Below are 21,464 nucleotides of genomic sequence, written 5' to 3'. Positions count from 1 at the left end.
GGCAGAATATGGCGTTTACCTAGGTCTTAATTACCCCATTCTGCTGACTCAATGCCCAGGGGATGAGGAGATGGCATTGAGCCAAAAGTATGGGAGGAATTTTTACAAAAACATTGGTCGGGCTACATGCGCTTCTACTGTAACCCTTTTGAAAGGCTTGTGGATTGTGCCTATCTGTAGGATTACATGCAAACAGTCAGACTTATTTAATTAAGAGTGAAATACAAACCAAAATAATAGTCTGTGGAAAGAGGGTATTAATTTGCCCTCTGTATTTCAAATCATTGCACAAAGGAAACCTTCAAGTTCCCCGAGCTGCAGTGCCCACACAGCGTGGAAGAACAGGACATGTTGACATGTCCAAATTTCAGACTCCGTCAGCTGGAAAATTGAGCACTGAAAAAATGAATTCCGTCTTTTCGAAAGATGGCACTTGGGTTGTGTGATTTATTTCACCTTTCTTCCTGCAGTCCCGCTGAAACGTATTCACTGTGAGCTAAAAATAAAAACACCAGGTGTGTGAGATACAGCAGAACTACTGGGTAAATACATTACTAGTCTTTTTAGAAATGAGGAATAGGTGGTACTGTCCAGTGTGGACAATCTTATGACACAGGTACTGTGGCATACAGCCCACGGTCCTCAAAATATCCCTCAGGCCTTGCTTCATGAATGGAATTAAAAGCAGGAAGTGCAAAGTCAGAATGTAAAGCCAGTATTTTTATCATGCCATCTGAATGTCCAGTGAAATTGTGTTATTGTCAAAGAAATACAGTATATTTTATAGTTTAGAGTCTTCAAAATGTTTTGCCTGTGTGCCGGGCATTGAGACAGCTCTGCCTGGCTTCTTGTTCAGGTTTCAAAAGCCCATTCAGAAACAAGCTGAGCTGGAACTCTTACTGAGCATGTTTGGTAACATTCTCCACAGAAGCTACAAGGGCTTATGAACTCTTCAGAGCAGAAACAGCTGGACAAGAACCTCATAACCCGAACCTGAAACTCCACTCTCATTTGTAACCGTTCTTAACGTGTGAGTCAGTGTTAAAAACAAGACCAAGGTGTACCCTTCTTGTATCTCATTTTTTGCAGATCTCGATCTGTATAATGTGTTGGTTATAAGCTCTTGAAAGCAAATTGCACACCACACTTTTGCCATGGGTCCTAGGAGTTTACTGTGAGGTCCCGTATATTTGCCAAAGCCCTTATCAGAAATATCAGAAGCACCTTTTTCAAAAACCACATTGTTAGTGCATCTATTGAATATGTTAAGGCATTTCATGGGCTGCTGTTAAGACATGTTTTCGACATTTTGAAAAGAACACACTCAACAAAGTTCCATTAAGTTTTGGGGCGTATATTTTGTTTTAATCAAGTACATACTAACTGATGTAGTTCTTTTACCTACTCCTCCATATATTTGAATTACATTGTTTTTACTGAGTGATTGAGTGGTTGTCTAATTGGTTTTTTATGCAGCATTTAATACATGAAGAGGAATGTATGGGGCCATTTAAGATGACTCTTTATTAGTGACCTCTGACACTGGAATATGTGTGCCTGTGTTGACATCTGAGGCACGCGAGAGGTTCATTTGATTATAGAGTGGTGAAAGACACTAAGAAAGATGGGTCCAGTTTGGAGTTGCTAACTCCCATAATACGCAAGGAGAATGAGTACCTGCAAACATGCCCACCCATCAGAGCTGTTCCTCACCTGACAAATCATGTGAGCTCCGCAGTGTCTGACAGGAGCCGTCACCACTGATTGGAGGAGTGGGGCATCCCTTTCTGACATCACTGCCAGCCTACTGACTCCAGACGGGTCTTAGATGGTGGTGTTTCCTTAATAACAGACAATTCTGCCTGAAGACTTACACCCTGCACCCTGTCCTGGTTAGTGCCAAGGCTAAGGATTGAACCACCCATGTCTGTACCACAGAGCTCGACTTGCTTTGTGAGCAAATGACTTTCCTAGCTTGAGACAACCAGGAGCCCCATGTTGGGATTTTATAATTGGTAGTCAGCATTGGATATACTGTATGAACAGTGTTTTGAGAAAGGCAATGGTTTTGGTCGCACTGGACGATCACTGTCTGGAACACAGAATATGAAAGAAGGGTCCTGAAGTGTGCGTTATTCCTTCACAAGTGCAGAAGAGGAACACACTTTCAACAGGCCATACTGCTTTGAAATTGATATTACAGTGAAGTTGGTCTTTTCCGTTTCTTCTCTTGTCCTTTGTGTTTAGATCGATCAGCTAAAGCAGGAGCTGTCAAAGAAAGAGTCCGAACTCCTTGCCTTACAAACCAAGCTTGAGACGCTGACCAATCAAAACTCCGACTGCAAGCAACACATCGAGGTGCTCAAAGAGTCTCTTACTGCCAAAGAACAGCGAGCTGCCATTCTGCAAACTGAGGTGAGTGTTCCCAGTGCATTGCACGTGTCAGGAAAAGGCCACTCTGTTGCAGTCATGTGGTGCAGTGCAGGTATTGCACGTGAATACAGTGGTCATGATCACGCAAACTTCAGCTGCATGTGCAGACAGCCCTGTTTGTCCCATACCAACTGTGTCTGTATAGTGGTATTTTGTGATTCCTTACTTCACTGCTTCCAGGGATTCATTTCAAAAGCAGAAGAACTAGCCCTGCCTGCACCTGATATTCTAGCATTCATTGGTTCTCCTTTGAACTCTTTAAAAGCTTGGCCTCATTGTTTAACATCACATACCCTATGAAACCCGATGTACTGCATTACACTCGCATTACACATCGCCTTGCTTTGCAAAAAGGGTTCTTGGCAGTGTTGAAGGCCCAACCCCCTGTTGTATGTAGCCTTATAAGGCTGGTGGGATACCCATCTTTTTTTGAAGTTATATCTGTGTGGGTCTAATGATTTTATGAGTTGGAACTTGCCAGGAATTTTCTGAAACTTCTGTTCACTTGGAAATGATACTTAAGTCCTTTTTTGTTTGGGAAATGGAGAATGTTTCTTAATGATGTCCACTCTTCATTACAGGAAGCAATTTGGGGTGAAATTAGGTGTAATTGTCTTTACATGTGCAAAGGATTTTGGCATGGGCAAACTGAATACATCATACTGAAAGGAATTAGCATTGGGGTTATCTGGAAACAGGAGCCTCCCTTTACATAATGGGTTAATAGATAATTGGTTCTAATGCACCTGATACATGACACTTGATTTTTTTTTCCAGTTTGGTGGAGAAACATTTCATCTCAAGCCGTCAGCATTATAAATCAAACACTGTAATGAGAGTTGTCAGAGTGAACTGTTCTCATTATGCTGGCTTCCGGAGATAGATTTTTCTTTCTATATTTTTTTGCTTTGATACAGATGCTTTTGTGCTTCGTGAAAACTTAATGGCCACTGAAAACAGAGCAAAAAACTTGTTTGCTGTTGTAGCTGCGCTGGTATCAATGGAGGCCCTCAGCCGTCTGTTTTTCCCACCAGCGTGATCACGGAGGGTAGAACTCAAAACATCTATCATCTGTTGAGCAATATAAACATTCTCAAGGGGAGTTTCTCTTCACACACTGCAGCTGCATAGCAAACACAGACTGTTCTTGACGCTCCTAAGGAATAAACTTTGAATAAAAGGAATGAATTCTGAAAAACACAGTCCATGTTGTTCAGTTTATTCAGTGCAAGAGGTCAGAGTTTTAATGGAATGGAATGGTGGTCGAAATTTCTTAAAAATATGCTTTAGCCATGCTGAAAGTCTGGCGCACTGGTATTTCCCTGTAGCCGATGTGTTTTTCAAAAATATCAAGTGACCACCATGCTCTCATCAGATCTTGGAAGCTTAGCAAGATTGTGCTAAGTTAGTACTGGGACAGAAGTCTTTGAAGGAAAACCCAGTTGCTTCTGTAAGTGGTGTGGTGTACAGTACCTCTGGACTACAATTTCCAAACCGGTGCCCCTGTATATAGGCTTGGGAGCTGCTATCTCTCAGGCTAATATGCTAAACGATGGACAGGACTGCTTGGTCATTAAAGTTTCTGAGGCAAAATATGTAAGATATTAAGGTAGACACCAGAAAGTTTGCAGCATGTCAGTCAGGTGGTGGAATGCACTTCAGTGGTGGACGAAGTAGGTCCCCTGTTATAGGTGAAGGACTTTGGCATGTTTTGGGATTAAAGTGCTCTGCAAAATGCAAGAAATTCTGCATTTTGGTTCAGTTACAGAATATTGTAACTCTTCCAGTGCGGCTGTGTGATATGGAGGGAGTGACAGGCAGAGACAACTTTACGGGCTCAATGACAGTATTGTTGTCCTTTTCTTAATAATGGGGCACGCTGGTCATGGAGCAGGACAGGGGAGACAGTCTGAGGCCGGGTGGGGAGGGAGAGTGGATCTCTGCAGTATTATCACAAGGCCTCTCTGATACAAACAGCTTTAGAGTTCAGATGTCAGCGTTCCACATTCCCAGTTATTTTCCTTCTTAAGCTTGTCAGAAGTAACATCTGATGTTTTTCTGAAATGGAATGGCAGACAACATCTCCCACACCAAGCTGAGTAATGCCTTTTTGATTTGCTAATGCTTCTCAACTAAAAGATTCATTTCTTTCCATTGCTAAGCAACCAAATTAAAGGTTATGTGGAGGCGAGTGTTGGAATGATCTGTGTGATCGGTCAATATGTGAATCACTGTTATACTCTAAATGAGTACTGTATATATAGTATATACTTTTTGCTACCTGTGAGTTACTGTATAATGCCCCAGGAGGAATTTATCATATTAAGTTTCAGCAAAAGATTTTTTGTTTCTTGAGATTTACTATTTTTCTTTGTGAAGATAAATTGTGACTATAAACTAGTAGTACGGTATTGTCAGATACAGATGGTATTTAGTATTGTGTATTGACAGATTTCCCAAATTTCTTAAATTAAATTAAGATTAATTATATGTTTCTGAGAAATTTGAAATGCAAAATAAGCATCTATCTCTTTTAGCAATAAATGCAGCTTTCACATCACAGTCGACATGAAACAGTAAAGTTCCCTGAAGTTAGGACATTTATTCCCATGATGCATGGAGAAATAACTTTTTTGCACAGATATTGGGAGGTCTCACTAGCAGGAAGACTGTGCGCTCAAAAGAAAACTCCAGTCCATGACTGGGCGGTCATGACACAGTTCAGTTAGAGTGCTGCTTGCTTTTCTTTTCTTTCTATTTTCAGAGTTCAGAAGACGGCAGAACTGAGTTATTCAAATGTTGCCTTGCACCAATGTATGCATTCCTTGTTTTGATACTCATTTTTTATTAATGATATATAAACATTAGGGTCAGATAAAACAACCTGAGGTCAGGTTGCTAGAGACGCTGACCTCTGGAACAGATCCATTTGCTCTGTGGGGATATTGTTTGAAAGGAAAAATAGAAGTTGCTGGTTTTTCAGTATGCAGCAGATGTTAGGAGAACCTCTAAATTGCATGTGGGGATTTATTTATTTCAGGTGAATTCTGTAATAAAAAGCTCCATCAGATCAAGCAGCGTTTGACTTGTTTTTGTTATTCGAATAAATGTCAGCAGACAACTAAAAAGAACTTCTGCTCATTGAAAGTGTGTTATGAAGTTACTGCTAAAAAAACTGATAAGAAAAGTAAGAGAAACACACAATGTTTCTTAAACTAATATTTCTAAAAAACAGATGGAGTTGGTTTAATCTGATTCTTTATTCTGTATCAGTCTTTAATTGGACATTTCAGGAATGTCTAGGTTTTGTACAAATGGTGGTCTTAAAAAAATGACTTGTCAGGACAGGCATAACTGTGGAGTATATTAATGAGTATTGAAAGACAGACGGTTAATTCTGTTTGTGTGCACTGAAACTTTAGAGTAATGGAACATGGACAACCAGGTTGTTTCTGAGCTGGTTCAGTCCAACACAGTGATAAATCACTTATATTAACATCCTCGGATACGTCTCATTGTGACACCCCTTTAGCTACACCAAATACTTAATTTAATATGGAACATATTACAGAAAAGTCGGTTTGAAGATTAACACAATAGCTGTATTTGAAGAATTTAATATAATATTTAATATATGTTTAATAATATAGGAATTGTGTACTCAAAGGTGCAATTATATCTTGGATGCTTGAGGATTTTCTTCTATCATCTGGTAGATGAACTGAATTTGAATTATCTAAGTTGGTATGGTCTCTTTATCAAAAGAAAGGGAGGACTAGTCATTTTTCTTTTTTTATTTTCCATGATTGATTCTCTGCTAGACTAAACAATTGGTGAATCTCCTGACACATTTAATCTTAATTAAATACAAATTCTGTAAATGTTTTGAAAGAAAATTGAGAGCTAAAGTCAGCTGTTAAGGTAGGAGGGCACTGTGGTTTACTGGCAGGGTCTGGAAGACAAATGGAAAGGATTCAATTTGATAAAATAACAGAGCAGTGGCATTGAACTCCTCTAACGTCATGTATTTACATTCCCAGACACTTTTAGAAGGAACAGACACTTGTTTGAAAAACTATTTTAGGAGAGGTACGAAGGTGAAGTGTCAAAGCTAAGGTTTTGTAATGACTTGTAAAGCACAGTTTCCACAGTAATATCATTAACAACCAGAGCTCGACGCTGTGTTCTGTCTTTTCCAAAACCTTGGATTTAAAATGAGGCTCCAAAGATTCGCGTGCACACTAATAAAACAAAATGTTGATTATACAACAGTTTTCCCGTAGTGTAAATGCTTTTTTGTACGTGTTTGTACGTTTTCGAATCTGGCACGTTCTGTTCAAAAACAAAAATATTTTTTGAGTAAATTTACCGTAAATATTTAGAAACTGAATGTGCCGCCAATCAAGATTTATTTGTTTCATTGGAGGCTTTCATTATGCAGATAATCCATTCCTTTGTGACTAATTTGTTCAAGCCATCTGTGCATTGGTCAAGCATAAACTTTTTCTTTATTTTTGTTTCAAGTATTTATGTACAGTTAGTCAATGTTTGAACATTGCTGATGGCTATCTTGCTGTGCAAGCACATTATGCAATTATGAACAAAATTCATGCAGCCTTGGGATTTTAATGGATATTTCTTAACTTTATTGCACAAAGTGGGCTAAAAGTCCTTATGGAGCTGCCCTAGTCATTATGATTTCGGTTCAGCTTTATTAGTCAGCACTTTTGCTAACAGCACACATTTGCAATTGCCTACATTTCTTTTCATGTGCTCGCAGTGCAGTCTGAATAGGACTCTAATGGGCGTAGTACTTGTTTACATTTCAGTTGGTTAATGTGCATGTGAATTTCTGGAAAAGGCACCAAGCTGGAGGTTTGCAATTTGACAGAGGTGTGAGAGGGTGGTCTCAGTATGGTCAAGCCACACGCTTAGTCAGCCACTGTATACTGAAGTATGGTGAAAGTCAAGAGCCCTGACCATTTAGTCTGTGCTTATAAGAGGGTGTGTCTCACATGGGATTTTTTTGGAGCTTTTGAGTCTGCCGTCCATCAACCAAGACATTGAAGGAAATACAGAAGTGAAAACCTTCATACACCAGTGTTCTACAGTCAGGACACCCAAGTTATGTTAGAAAGTGGTGCTCTAGTAATTCTGAGCTTGTGATGTTATGTCAAAAGCAAAAACAGTAATGGTCTGTAACTGTTTTATTCTAAAATGAAGTCCATTGCTCATTAATTCCACTCACTTGAAAATACCGAAAAACAGTATTGTGTAAACAAGCAGTAACAATCATGGGCAGACTCATTCGGTACGTGAACTAAGTGAGAGGGTCAGAAGAGAAAAAAAATAGAATTAGTATTCAGCAAGAATTTCTAATTACCTGTTGTCCAACACATTTTTGCTTCTGCCAATACAGGTTGGGAACAATTTACTGTGGGAAAGATCTAAAAAATGGTGAGTAATGTAGTTAATGGTTCTGTTTCGTAGAGTGCCAGTAAATCAGGGTGTCAGGATTGTAAACGATCTTCAAAATGATTACCATCTGTGACAGAAGCATTTAGAAAACATTAATGAACGTGAGTGTGCCATGATTTGAACGGGAAGCAGGGCTACTTGAGATGTGTTATAGTACCGGTTATAATTATGGAGACCTGCGATAATTCTGTGTTGCGGTTGAATGTTCATTAACCCCATAGCCCTCTAACCTCATCACCACCCACAGAAAGCAGGGCTCCTGGCTGAAGAATGAAGCCCTTCTTTCAGAGAGCACACTGCAGCCTTTCTTTGACCTTCCAGCTTCAACCTTTCTTGTGGTGTAATTTGCGCAGAATTGTTTCTGACAGCGTTTTCTTTTTATTCTCTTAACTGTTCTTTCATTATCGGATGAAATATCTGAAAATGAAATTCATTTGGAAAGTTGGTTGGACGAGTAATATTCCAAATGGAAAACTTTTGGATTTGGCTTTTAAGATTCGGGGGAGTATCCTATACAGAATAGGCGTGTTCAAAGGATGGTTTTAGAAGTACTGCTGTACAGTCCTTCCATTTTTTTTTTATTTCAAAGGATTGGTTACAGGACGTGTTAGAATCATTTTTAAAAGTTTTGACGTTAGCATTTTATGTAAGTATAGAGAACACTGCCAATTGGGAGTGACTGATGCCTTAGATGTGCTGTATTTCATCTCCTCACTTTCAGCTGCCAAAGTCTCCTATGACAATTCCTTGGAACTTTTCAGAGGAATTTGTTTATTCCAAGAATGCTTTACACTTACACAGCAGGGGATCGGACGATTTTTAAATCTCTTTCTTCCTGAAGTGTCTTTTTTATGCATGTCTGATAACAATTACTGGCTATTTTTTAAAAAAGAAAGATCTATTTTAGAATGAATATTGCTTGAGATCCTGTAGATATTCTGTACAGTATATATTTTCCATAGAATTACAGTTTCAGGTTGTAATTATCTGAAAAATCTTTTAAAAAGCTTAGCTTTGTTACAGTCTGCTTTGTTGTACTGTAAGCTGTGGACATCAGTGCTTCTGGGTGTTTTGTCAACCAGCAGCCATAGTTGGTATTTGTTCTTGGTGGGCCATGCACTGCATCTAGTTAAATGTTATATTCAGTTTATATTTTATATTTTAAAATATGCTTTATTCACAAATTTGTTGCAAGCATGTGTAAGTATTAAAAATTACATTTCTGGCTTAACTGCGGGAGATTCCAAGTAAAGATCAATCTCAACAACCTAATACCTAATAGTTTCATGGTTTTGTCATCCAGAACAGTGATAGTGCCAGTTCTGCAGATCCATCTCTTCACTTTTAAGCTCCTGAAGGGCATACAGTTTGTTCCACAATATACTGCACCTATTTGACAAATCAGCTATGATTCTCATAACTAGCAGAGACAGGTGTTTTATGACATTTTTTTAGGTTGTACGTAGTAATCATCCAGTGATTTTGGAAGTAGAAATTAATTCCACCCACGTATGGTCACCGTCAAATATGTTTTTATGTGTGTTTACAGTGTTCAGTATGCAGTGATCTGTGGTGCTGATAAGGTTTTGAAAACATCTTGCATTTAAAAAAGTTTTATATCAATCGAGCAGGTGAATGTGCATTTCTTGTGCATCATGCTTCAGCGGCACAGTACGTTCCAGGGTAATTCAACATGCTCTCAGTGAAGATTCTTGGTAACTGTATCATTGAAAAACAGAAACGTGCAACAGAATTGCACGACTATTTACTTGTTAGCAACTGATAAAAGTACACACCAAGCTCACAGTCGAGCATGTTAAAGAACACTACCAGATCCCACATACAGTATCTGATTTGAAGCCCTAATTCTCATCTACTCCCGTCTTAACCACTCTGCTCCCACCTGATGTCAGCCTCTGATCTCTCCGCACATCGCCTCTCACCCTCTCCTCTCCTCCTCTTCCAGAGCCTGTTCGTCCTGCACCCTTGCCCCTTGGGGGTAGAGTGAGCTACAGTATCCACAGGGATCAGAGCCACTCGATCCTTGATCACCTTGCAGTGCTGTTCAAGATTCGTCTGTTTAGATAGCAGCTGTGAACTTCCAGCTCTCTGGTGCATTCTTCAAGAACTCTTACACGATACTGCACACAGACTCTAATGTAGCTTGTTAACTGCCTTTATATACTGTAAACATACTGGCAGCTGTGTGTACACTGTTTTGATTTTTATTGTTTCACCTTGTTTTCACAGCCCTGGCGTTGCTTTTTCAGCACCGTGCACCAGTGTGTCGTTTTTTTTTTGCCATATTGCACCTGCAGTCTTCCCTTGTAATTACAGTAAATGTAAATCTTCTATATTGCGCTGTAAGTAGCCGAGGATGAGAGTGTTGCTTGTGCAAGTAAACGATGAAGAATAATGAGTGTTAATGAGGGGGGGTGGTGGCAGTGGTTAATGCCTAGTAAAGTCTGTATAATCAGTTAACCGGATTCTCAAACATCCACAGGACCTCAGATTGACAGGTTTGCAGGTCCTTCAGGAGTGCAAGTGTTAATTCAGAAAGATGTTGTTTTGCGCTATGTGCCTGGTTGTTTTCTTTGATTAAAAGGACTCGTTTCAAGGCATCTCATTTCCAGCATTGAAAGCTGTAATACAGGAAATATTACATCAGGGCTATGATGGTACCTTGCTCAGAGGTGCTGAGCAACACTTTTTGGATTGGTGAAACTTTTCTGCGTTTCTATGTCTGTGCTGTGTGGCTTTCTGGTTTGTTAGATGAATGCTTTCTTATATGCAGCTATGTCTTCCTGACCTAATTCTACACCTACTGTATAAAATCCCATAAATGAGATCTTTAGCAGAGTCCTTTTCTGTAATATGATATTAGAAAAATAAATTTCCAATTGCTACATAAATGTATTAACATCAGCTAGATAAAATCAAGAAAAAACAGATGTAGTGCAACTTGGTGAAGAAGGTATTTGCGTATTTATTTAAAATTAACGTGACAGGAAGGCATTAAGTTGCCTTTGTGATTCTGCATTTAAGCGCTGCCCCACAGACATCAATCATGTTGTCATCATTGCACCAGTCACCCTTGTTCATGTTTTCTCCTAGTCCACCATTACAATTGTTCAAAGTGAACAAATGAAAAAAAAAAAACAACTGGAATTTAGATTGGCAATTGCTTCCATTTTCCTGGACGTTTCCACATGTCTTGTTGTAGGAGTTGCTTCAGATGCAGCTGCTAACATAAAACAATTTGTTACACACTTCTCCCATCCCATATCATCTGATGTAAAACAGGAAGACGAGATTATCATCTGTACTGCTTTAGTTAAGTTCTCGGCAGGAAAAACTACCGGAGCTCAAACAAAAGCCTTGTCAGCCCAATATGCTCAATATGCAAGCAGTTATGAAAACGAGTTGATTTTGGGGCCTGTAGGAGGGCGTTTTGTTGACAGTGGCAGAGAACACAGCCAGGTTAAAACCGGGTTTTGTTCCAAAATAAAGAATATTTGTATTTGAAGCCAGTACATTAGAAATGTGGAAGGCCGTAGTAATGTAGCACAGTTTTATAAAATGGATGGAGCTGAGGAAGTACTTAAGTGTAATAATAATACCAATGGCTGCGTCTAATGCAGAAAATGCCCAGCCATTTACTGTATGTTGGTGAGACAGGAGGAAGACTGGCTGACTGTTTCAGAGATCAAAGATTTGTCCAAACTGATAGTTCCCTGCTACACCTCTAATGGTCACAGTCTTTCTGATCTCTCTGTCTGCATCCTCACATGGGGCTTTTTGGCACTTTTATTGCAGAAAGACATCTGAAACCAAAATTATCCTGAAACGTAGATCACACCTTCCCCCTTCTCTCAGTGACAGACTCATCTCCTTCTAAGACCTTCTAAATCATTTGCAGATTTTGGCTTTCCACACCTCTCCTCCTGATTTCCTCCTCTCTCTCCTCTTTGGACACTCATGTTCACCTGCTTTGTTGCCATTTTCCTCCCTTGACCTTGTCCCTTCTGACATGGTCTGTATTTTGTTCTCCTTCACCTTATTTATATGCTTCCCCTTTTGCCCTCACACCTGAAGAAGGATCTGAAGCCGAAATATAGTGGTTTTCTTTTCTTTGCCTTTCAGCATAGAATGAGCCTTTACCTGTTTGTGATAATAATGACTGCTTGCATCTACTGTATAAAGCACCCTTTATTCCAAAGTACTTCATAGGAAGATTTACAAAGCATCCACCGCTGAAATGCAGAACCCACCTGAGTGATGAGTGGCAGCCATTCTGTGCCCATAGCTTCACTACACAGCAAGCCAGGTGGAGAAGGGCCTGAGAACTTCTTATTGGGAATATTATAACAGTCGAGTTTAGGATGAGGATTTAGGAAGATAAAGTTTCATCTGAAGGATGGGCTGTTCTACATTTCACTGCGTCAGTTACCATACTGCAGTGGGGCGTTTAGAAATGCTGGTCCAGAGGGGACAGTGTCACTTACAGGTTCACTAATGCCACTGAATGGAGGAAGCTGATTTTCCTCGAAGGTCTCCCATCACGGTGAAGACCATGCCTAGCCCTGCTTAACAACAGAGATGTGATGGTATCAGGCTAAAAGGTTGCAGTGCTGTCGTAAAAGCATGCGTAGATGTTCAGACAGCTGAAATTGAACATGGCCCATGCAAGGGGTTTCCTGACATGTTATTACAGGGGGCTCCATATTAACATCAAAGGCAGGCTTCATTGTCCGGGTGTCTTTTTTTCTCATACATTCCCTGCATTTTAGTGCATCTAGTTCTAAACTTGACAGCACTGAATAGCCATCCGGCCGTTAGCATTTTATTGGTGTTTCAAAAGATAAATGAACACACTACACACAAATCTGCCCTTGTGTGCCATTCTGTAAAAAGCTTCCTGAGTCTTTTAAAGCACATTCGGTCTGTGATGTTAAAATAGCTAGTATTATTGTTCTTAAAACATGAATAAAATGAGCATTCTGTATTACTCATTCTTTTGGATTTTTCTGAAACAGACTTTCTGTTGTCAGTTCCTACAGAACTACCGCATATACAGTAAAACACTGAGGGTGTTGATGGAACATACATTTTAAAGGAACCGAAGATCATAAATACACATCTACTTGTTGTATTGTTCGTAAGAGAGGTGGTTTAGTGTACATTGTAAGGAGAGCTGAGGACTTGGGGAAAAAGGCAGTTGGAAACTACATTGAAAAGGCAGTCCCAGAATGGTTTTTCAGACTGTGTATTTGAAGCAATTACGCAAAAAAAGGTGCTTACTTCTGCTCAGGAGGGCCTAGGGAGAGGTCTATGCCTGTCTGTTACAGACAGCGTCTTCAGGGTGGACCATGGTAGCAACTCAGTTTTATTTTTCTTTGCCCAAGGGCTCCTGTAAATGAAGGAAAGCTAAGTGTGCATCACTTTTTTGTTGACATGTGGTAGCAATTTCCCCAATTTTTGTCCTCCTTTGTTGCTGTAGGGAGAAAACTCTAACTGTTCCGGAGTCCTATTTGAAAATTGGTATTAATGTTTGCAAGGCTGTTCTTTTGCAGTCTCTCCCAACACCCCTTCATGACACTTTAACTTTGACTCACACATTTAATTAAAGTTAATGAGCTGCTTGCAGGGCAAAAGAAAGAAGTAAATTAACTTTATTTTATCCAATAAAAATGAATGCATTTCTTTAAAGGTTTATTTTAACCACCTTCTAATGCTTTTCTAACTGTGCAAAAGAGATCGATATGAGTGCTTAATTATTTTTTTTGTTGCAAAATAACATTAACTTACTGACTTAGATACAGTAGGAAACTAGTCATAAAACAATGGTAAGATTTGTGAAACGTTGTGTAAGTTTATTCAATTTGACAGCTGGTTCAGAGATGGTTAGATTTGACAATATGAGGAATGGAATATTTCGCAGGTCATTCATGATTCTGAAATTTCTTCTGAATTCGTTTCGGTAGATTTTGAAGGTTGCTCAGAAGCCCTGGAGTTATTTTTGCTTATGAAATGCACGTCCTCAATTATGTGAGACTCACTGTTTAATGTGAAATCAAAGGTGATCAGTAAACTATTTATGCAGTTTAGGCAGTATAGACTATTTATGCTGTATGAGACATTTCTTGAAATATAGAAGAAAAGATTACCTTTGTTATCTCCACATATTGAATAGTAGGTATTATTACCAAATTGAGAGAGAAATAGATTTAGGGGCACAACACCTTAATTTTGTGGTAGGAAATAATGAGTCAGATTATAGATTGGAGTTGCAAATGCTTTTGCAAATTATTTGCTTATACTGTAACTTGTAATAATTTTAAAAGGGATACATGTGGAGTAATGGTTGGTGCTCTGACCTAATTTCCAGTTAGACTTCAGTTCTCAGGTGGACCAGTGTTGTACTCTTGAGCAAGGTACTTCACTCAAATTCTCCTAGAAAAATGTTCTGCCAAATAAATAAGTCTCAGGGTCCTTGCAAATCAGAATGTTTTATCAATTGACTTACAGTACCTAAGAAAATAAAGAAATAGTTTTAAAAAAATTAACTGAGTATCATAGATGGTTTCTTTATCTTTTTCTTTTTCTTAATACTATACTATATGTACTTTTATGTGTACAGAATATGTGATGTACAACTTTTCACATACTGTATTAGGCCCTGGGAACTCCGACAAATATGCTTTACAGTACTAAACTGTGGACAGAGTAGTCAGTACAACTTGTTGGAACATTTTTACAACTTTACGAATTTTCATTATTGTGATTGTCGTTTATCGCATTCAGCTGTACTCTTAAAAAAAGTTACCAACCATTCTGAAGCTAATTGGCATGGGAAATCATTTGAGATAATTCTGTTCTTTATTCACATACCCCTTTTTAAGTACAAATATTTTAATTTCTACAACTGATCAGGTTTTAGGAAGTATGACTACAATGAAAAAAAATGCTATGCTATTCACCATAGTCAGCACGAACCATTTACATTTTCCCATGCAAAAATACAACTGAAAAAAACTGAAATACAATATACCTACAGTGACCTCATTGTTACAATTTTATATTCCTTCACATACAGTTGTGGGGAGACTGTATACACATTCATGCTAGCTTGGCACGCTTATATTCTGTGATAATTTCCATTATGAATAAAAGAAAAAAAAATCATCTAAAAACAGCAGCAAATAGTAAGTCTTCACTGCCTGAGGGCCTCAGAATTTATTTATTGAACTGACAGCAAAACTCATTAATTCATGATGTACCTCCTTAGATAAACTGACAGTGATGTATGCCTTTACCCAGGTCACACTGGAGAGAAAACAGAGCAAAAAGATGCCGTTTCCAAATTTAATCACAAGCAGTTGTATGAGAATTTTTTAAAATCTGATCAACCTTAGTTTAGAACAATAGGTATTCACGTTTTTTTTGTTTTTTTGTTCCCTGAAGTAACTCTTACCCCCCCCATAATAGGATCAAGAACTAAGCTGTGTAAAAAAACATCATTTGGAACAGCAATAGGACACATTTACAAGTATACTTTCATAGTATTTTTAAGTTCCGTAAATACAAACATAGCTCCTAAAATGTGACTCCAGTGTAGGCAAGCAGCATTTTGGTGAATGATGGGGTTGGTGATTCCTAAGAATGTAAAGACATACAGTATATTGAAAAAAGGAGAATACAATTCTTTGGCTAAACAGCCAGCTATAATGCCAGGCTCGATTAGGGTTTAGAGAATAAGACATCAATGTCTTGCCTCTCTCCTTTGCTCTCTTTTTATGTATGGGAGTCAGAACTGAAGACTGTGGGCAAGTCAGAGGGTAGAGTAATATTATTTGTTTAGGAGGAAGCCTCTGCAGGGACCAGATGAGCCACTTTGTCCAATGGCTGCTGTAAGGAAAGAGAACAGGTGCCAAAAGCAATATGAACATACTGGAAAAAGCTCTTCGCTGATGCCATGATGCACCACTGTAACAGAGCCACTATAAATATATATATGCATTCCACTTTAGGAGAAGCTGTGCTACAGCTCTTAAATGCTTCATGTATAGCCTTTTAATTTTTTGAAAATCCCAGAGGGGACAGATGATTGTGCATGAACGAGCACCTGTCTCTCTAATCATTTTACAAGCTGCAAGCACAAGTGCTAATGGGGAAATAACCAAGGAAGTGTTTAATTTCTTTACGAGGAATTCAAAACCCCCAAACGGGATGTGGTGACTGGCCCCAGATATTGGAAATAATTGCAGAATAATCTCATACTGTCCGGACCTACCGATAAAAGAAATGTTGCATGGATTTTCCCCCACTTCTTGGGATAATGATGATAAATGACACAATAAATATCTTGTGGTAATTGCCACTTGGAAAATTTGACAAAAACCTTTATGATGTGAAAGCAGTGGTTTAATCTTCTTGTGCTAATGGAATTCAGCTTCTGCAGAACTTGGCAACTCGTCCTGCCCCAGATGAGATTGTTTTTTTTTCTCTGTTATCTAGTCTTTGAATCATTTTGTTTGTTTAAAAAGGCTTATGTGACTTTGTTGAGTCATGTGCCCTGAATGGCTGAAATGGCATTTCTGTGTTTAGGCATGTCAATGATTAAAAAATGGCAATGGCAATCAATGTTGCGACATACAGTATCTCTTGGTAACCAGCTGCATTATGATCTAGGCATAGCCTTTTCTTAAGAAATCCAGATGATCAAGGCATAACAAACTGAAATTACTAAGCCTAAATCATTGAAACTGAGGTTATCTTCCATGTTAAGGTGTAAACTGTTGGTAATGTATGAGTGTAAGCCAGTGCTGTTAGCATAATGCATAATGTTGCTTGGTTTTGATGGAGGGGCTAGACTTGACGTAGCGCAGATCCATCCGGCACTAACCTATTAACCCATAAATTAACCTCAAAAGTGGATAAGGTAGCTCCCTGGCTTCCAGTAAAGAAGGAAAAATTAGATGGCATAATACCTTTTTATTCTAGGGAGTGATCTTTGTTTACAGTATGTGCCATGATGAATCATTAGTTTAGTGGCCTTTCTGTTAACCTGGATGCTCATTTTTTTTCCAGATATTTAAGTGCTATGCTTGGGAAACTCCTGGTGGAGTACAATACACCCACCCTCTGCGTTCAATGAGTGATGCAACATAAATCACAAAATTAACATAGCTATAGGAATCTTGTTGTCTGTTGTGCAGTAAGTGTAATGTGGATGAATTACCGTATGTTGTGATGGTAGAACTGTTTTGATCTGTACAGAGTCAGGTTGCCTTAATTAGTAAGATCTGTCTCCATTATCCTCATTGCAAGGGAATAGCATTCTGGCTCAGAGCTGAATCTCGTTTGTGACATCATGTCTGCAAGAGACATTTGAAATGGGCATGTAAGCTGAAGGCATTGGCATTATTTCCTGCTTTTACAACAGATACTGCAGATTCCAGGAAAAAAAAGTAAAAAAAATCAGTCTCATGCTTTCAAGTTAATATTCTCAAAAGGCCGTTAGGTCATGAACCATTATCAACATCAGTGGGTAGCAGTCTAAGCCTATAAAAGGAAAACAAGATTTTGTCATCGAATGGCCATATATAGCCCGAATAATTGTCAGTGCTCCTTTCCTGTTTTTTCTCAGATTGGGCAAGCTTTGGTAAATCTTTAATTAATGTTTTTGCGTAAGTCTGATGGGGATTTCACTATTGTTTTCTGCAGTGCACAGTTTTTTATTTTAAAATATCTACTGTTTTAGTAGATTATACAATGTCTTGTATAATTGTATACAGTATATTAAATGTAACTACAGAGAACAAACGGAATTTCATTTTCTATTGTAGGGCCTACGGTAGGAAATCAGGATTTGTGAGAAGACATGTCATTCTGTCCGTTCCATGTTAGTGTTTTACTGTTCTGTGCATTCAAGTCAAGCTTGCCTTTCTTAATGCAGTGAAATGATTTCCAGTGTCAGTACGAATACAAGACCAGTAATCCTAAAAATCAAGCTGTTGAGGTTAATCCTTCGTTTTTTTTATTCTTCCATACTTGTTCTTCCTAAAAACCTGACTTTATAAGGCCATGTCTGTAAAATTAATAATGATAAAAACAATATTTTGGCTATCCTTTAAAGCTCCATTTTAAGAGCCTGTCAGGAAGATAAAAACTCAGTACTGAAAATTGACCTTGGAGCACCCAGCTCTGTAATGGGAGGTCATGTATGATCAAAAAGGCAGTTCTAATGGGAATAACAGAGAAAGAGAACCTAAAAGGCAAACAGTAGCCAATTCCAATAACCTGAATTGTCTGTCCATTCTTCAATTCTTTCTTCCTGCTGTCTGGGACAAAAGAAATTTGAATGAATCTTATGAGAGATTGCAAGCTTTCATGCTTAGCATATTACAGTATGTCTGGCACAAACGTAGCAATTTATTTAAGAGGTATTATTTGGGACTCTAGGTGCACTGATCCAAAACCTGGAAATTGCAGTAACTGATTGACATTTCTTGAAATTGGCCTTAAGTGTTTTGAATTTGCAAGTATCATTATAGTGCTGAACAACATTGACTCTGAAAAGGCATGCTTCCTGTTATAGTTACTCTCAATTATACCAAAGCTTATAGTATAAATGAATAAATTACATCAACAGCTTCAGTTAGTGTTCGTAAAGCAGAGAATCACAAAACACATGCATGCAGTATATGCACTTGTGGTAATCTTACCAAAGTATACTGCATAATTTCAAGAATTGAAAGATAGCTGCATGTGCTGTTGTGTTCTGCTGTACATTGCTTCATTATTTAGGTTCTTATTTTTAGAAGAACTAGATGAATAACTATTACAACGGGTGAACAGTGAGGTCATTTGATCAAGCAAAGACGTTTCTTGACTTTGGGAAAAAAAAATCTTTCCTGGGCCTGTTTGTCAGCTGAGCCCCTTTTCACTCTGCCTGACACCTTTGCAGATATTACAGTGAGGACTTTGTGACAGAATGCGTAGTTTACTCAGGGTAACATTCACCTATTCGTTACAGAACACATGGAATGCAGCTTTGCTTTGTGCAGCAAGTAACTTTTGGTTAAGACTTTCTTAGGACCTTTGTGGTTTACGGCGCCTTGAAACCTTTGTGCGTGTGTCATAATTCCTCTTGGACTAGCAGCCCGGTAACTGCAGTATTCACAGTGTCCCACACTTACAGTAGACAGTAGTGTTCGTTTTTCATCAAGTAACAGTGTTTTAAATTAGATTTTGTGTGATTTTATTTCCCACTTTAAAGCACTAAGCTAATTCCAAAATAAGAATGGTTTGCTTTTACTGAATATCACTGCCAAGGGTTTTGCCTTATCGGGCACTGATCACTAATCCTGTAGCTTGTTTGACTTTCATTTCATTTTTACAGTTCATTAACTGATATATTTGCAAATGGGTGTGTATTTGTCTCCAGTTAGTTGTTTGAGATATCCAGCAAAACTGTTTTTCAACAGAACAGTTTTCAATATAATCAACAGAACAGGGATGTATATAATGTGCGATTATCAACACTGTTATCTTAATCAAGGCGGATAAAGCCGAAAAAACATCTCAGAAGGAAATACATTTTTGACACAGGGATCAAGCACACATACTAATTGCATTTTAACTGGAGGTAAAATATGACTTTGTAAAATAAAAGCTGAAAATGTGAAACACAAAGTATGTGTTATACAGAACCAAGAATATACAGTATGACTATGCTGTAATTTATAATACCATGTTATTTATATAGTTATTACTTTCTTTATCAGTTTGATATTGAGTAATTACTCATGTTACTCTCAGTAATTCCAAAAGACTTGCAACCGACTTAAGAAACAAAAACACTTTGCCTGGTACTTAAATAAACAATAAAAGCAGTTTGCTTGTTTGTTTTATTATACCAGGTTCCAGGAGAAAAAGTGTTAACAGCCTGATTAATTTAAATTCCAGACCCTAGTAACACTCTTTATTCAACACATCTGCTGGAGAGAAGGCAGCCATGCATGTTGCACTGTATTGCTTGTTACCTGGGGCACTTTCATCACTTCACCTAATAGCTGTTAGCAGGGGTTGATAAACCAGTCTCTTCTAGTAGGTGTTTCTTCCCTGCTCTGTCCATGTACTGTACGTAATTAAGTCTAATTAAACACGCATATTCAAGCCAAGGCAAGGCAGCTAACGACGTCCTTTTTATCTGTTAAACATATGGAATGAATTGCAGGGTCAGATTTGGGTTCTCCAATATTACAGGCATTTTACTTTGAATTGCTGAATTCAAAGAAAGCCTGCACCATTAATAATAGATGGTTGGAGCTCCACAGGGCATCATTTGTTATTTTAATACAACTTCTGTTGCCCATCATTAGTGCCATTTGAACATCATGAGTGAGCTAATGACTTTCACCTTTGTTGTACAGTATGTTGCATCTTTCATGTCAAAGCATTTTTAAAATTGTACACAACGCTCACAACCACACTAATGGTGTCTTCTGGAAGAGCATCTTCCTCTGTAGCCAGTGATAGGTTATTTTGTGAAAATGAAGTTTGCACAGAAGGCAGTTGTCCTGTTTGTGGTTGTTTTACCACAAGTTTTATCACGAGTTTCAGAAAGACCTGAACTGCTGACACACTGTATGTACAGGTATCTGGAAAAGTTCTTGGGCACATTTCTTGGAAGCTACTTGGAAGTTTGATTAAAAAAATAATTGTTAGGGTATGTCTCGGGACTGAACAATTTTTTGTTCTTCTCCAAACTTCTCGTGTATATACTGTACCCCAAGGTAGAATGCATTATATGATGGATTATATCAATTTGTTCAGAGCAACCCAAACAAGAGCAACAGCCAAAACATATCTACAGCCTTGAAAATTGATTCTAATCAACTATAGACAGCAGGAGATTTAAAATTGATGTGCAAGTAGAAGAACTGAAGTGAAGGCTATTATCAGCTGAAATTGTAATGTAGTTCACTAAAACCTAAAAGAATGAGGATCCCACTGCCTCATAAAGACATCTCAAAATTTGAATTAAGTCATACTTAATGTGCATGTGCCTTTTCTTTTGCAATTTAGATGTAATTTTAAATGTGTCCCCAGCTAGAGATGCCTGAGATGAAGTTCGTTTAAAGAAGCACACTGAGGTGCCGCTAATTTAAGTACAAAGTTGGAATACGCCTTTACCAAGAAAGAAAAGGAAAATTAATCTATTAAATTCTAGGCATTCTTCAAACACTCAGCTTTCTGGAAGCACAAAAATGGCATTTTTTTTACTTCAAGTGCTTAATCAAGCCATCTGCAGGACTTTGAAGTTTGAAGAATAAGTCTCATCTCTGTTTGTGTCTAATGTATACAGGAAAATTCTGTATTGCTCCAACAGCAAACAAAAAAAAAGATTTAAAATCATTCTGTTGGCTGACATTTCCTGCCGATGCTAAGTAAAATGATTTATTCCCGAGCTGTAGTATTAAAAGATGTTTTAATGAGTGCCGTATGCCATTTACTGAAAGTGGACATGAGCCAAAGGACTTGAGGAG

General features: G+C 38.3%; 1 protein-coding gene across 13 annotated transcripts in view; it reads left to right on the top strand.

Annotated features, from left to right (window-relative positions):
- Window positions 1-21,464, top strand: part of LOC102695071 (ERC protein 2) — a 314,021-nt gene that overhangs the window by 75,444 nt on the left and 217,113 nt on the right. For all 13 annotated transcript variants that reach the window (XM_069189511.1, XM_069189507.1, XM_069189509.1 and 10 more), the window contains one exon: window positions 2,248-2,415. In XM_069189511.1, the coding sequence (XP_069045612.1) occupies window positions 2,248-2,415 (168 nt within the window). The remainder of the gene's footprint in view (window positions 1-2,247; window positions 2,416-21,464) is intronic.

This window comes from Lepisosteus oculatus, chromosome 4 (genome assembly GCF_040954835.1).
Source record: "Lepisosteus oculatus isolate fLepOcu1 chromosome 4, fLepOcu1.hap2, whole genome shotgun sequence".
Taxonomy (NCBI): Eukaryota; Metazoa; Chordata; class Actinopteri; order Semionotiformes; family Lepisosteidae; genus Lepisosteus; species Lepisosteus oculatus.
Note: the sequence above shows the minus strand (reverse complement) of the source record. Positions and strands in the feature narration are given on the sequence as shown.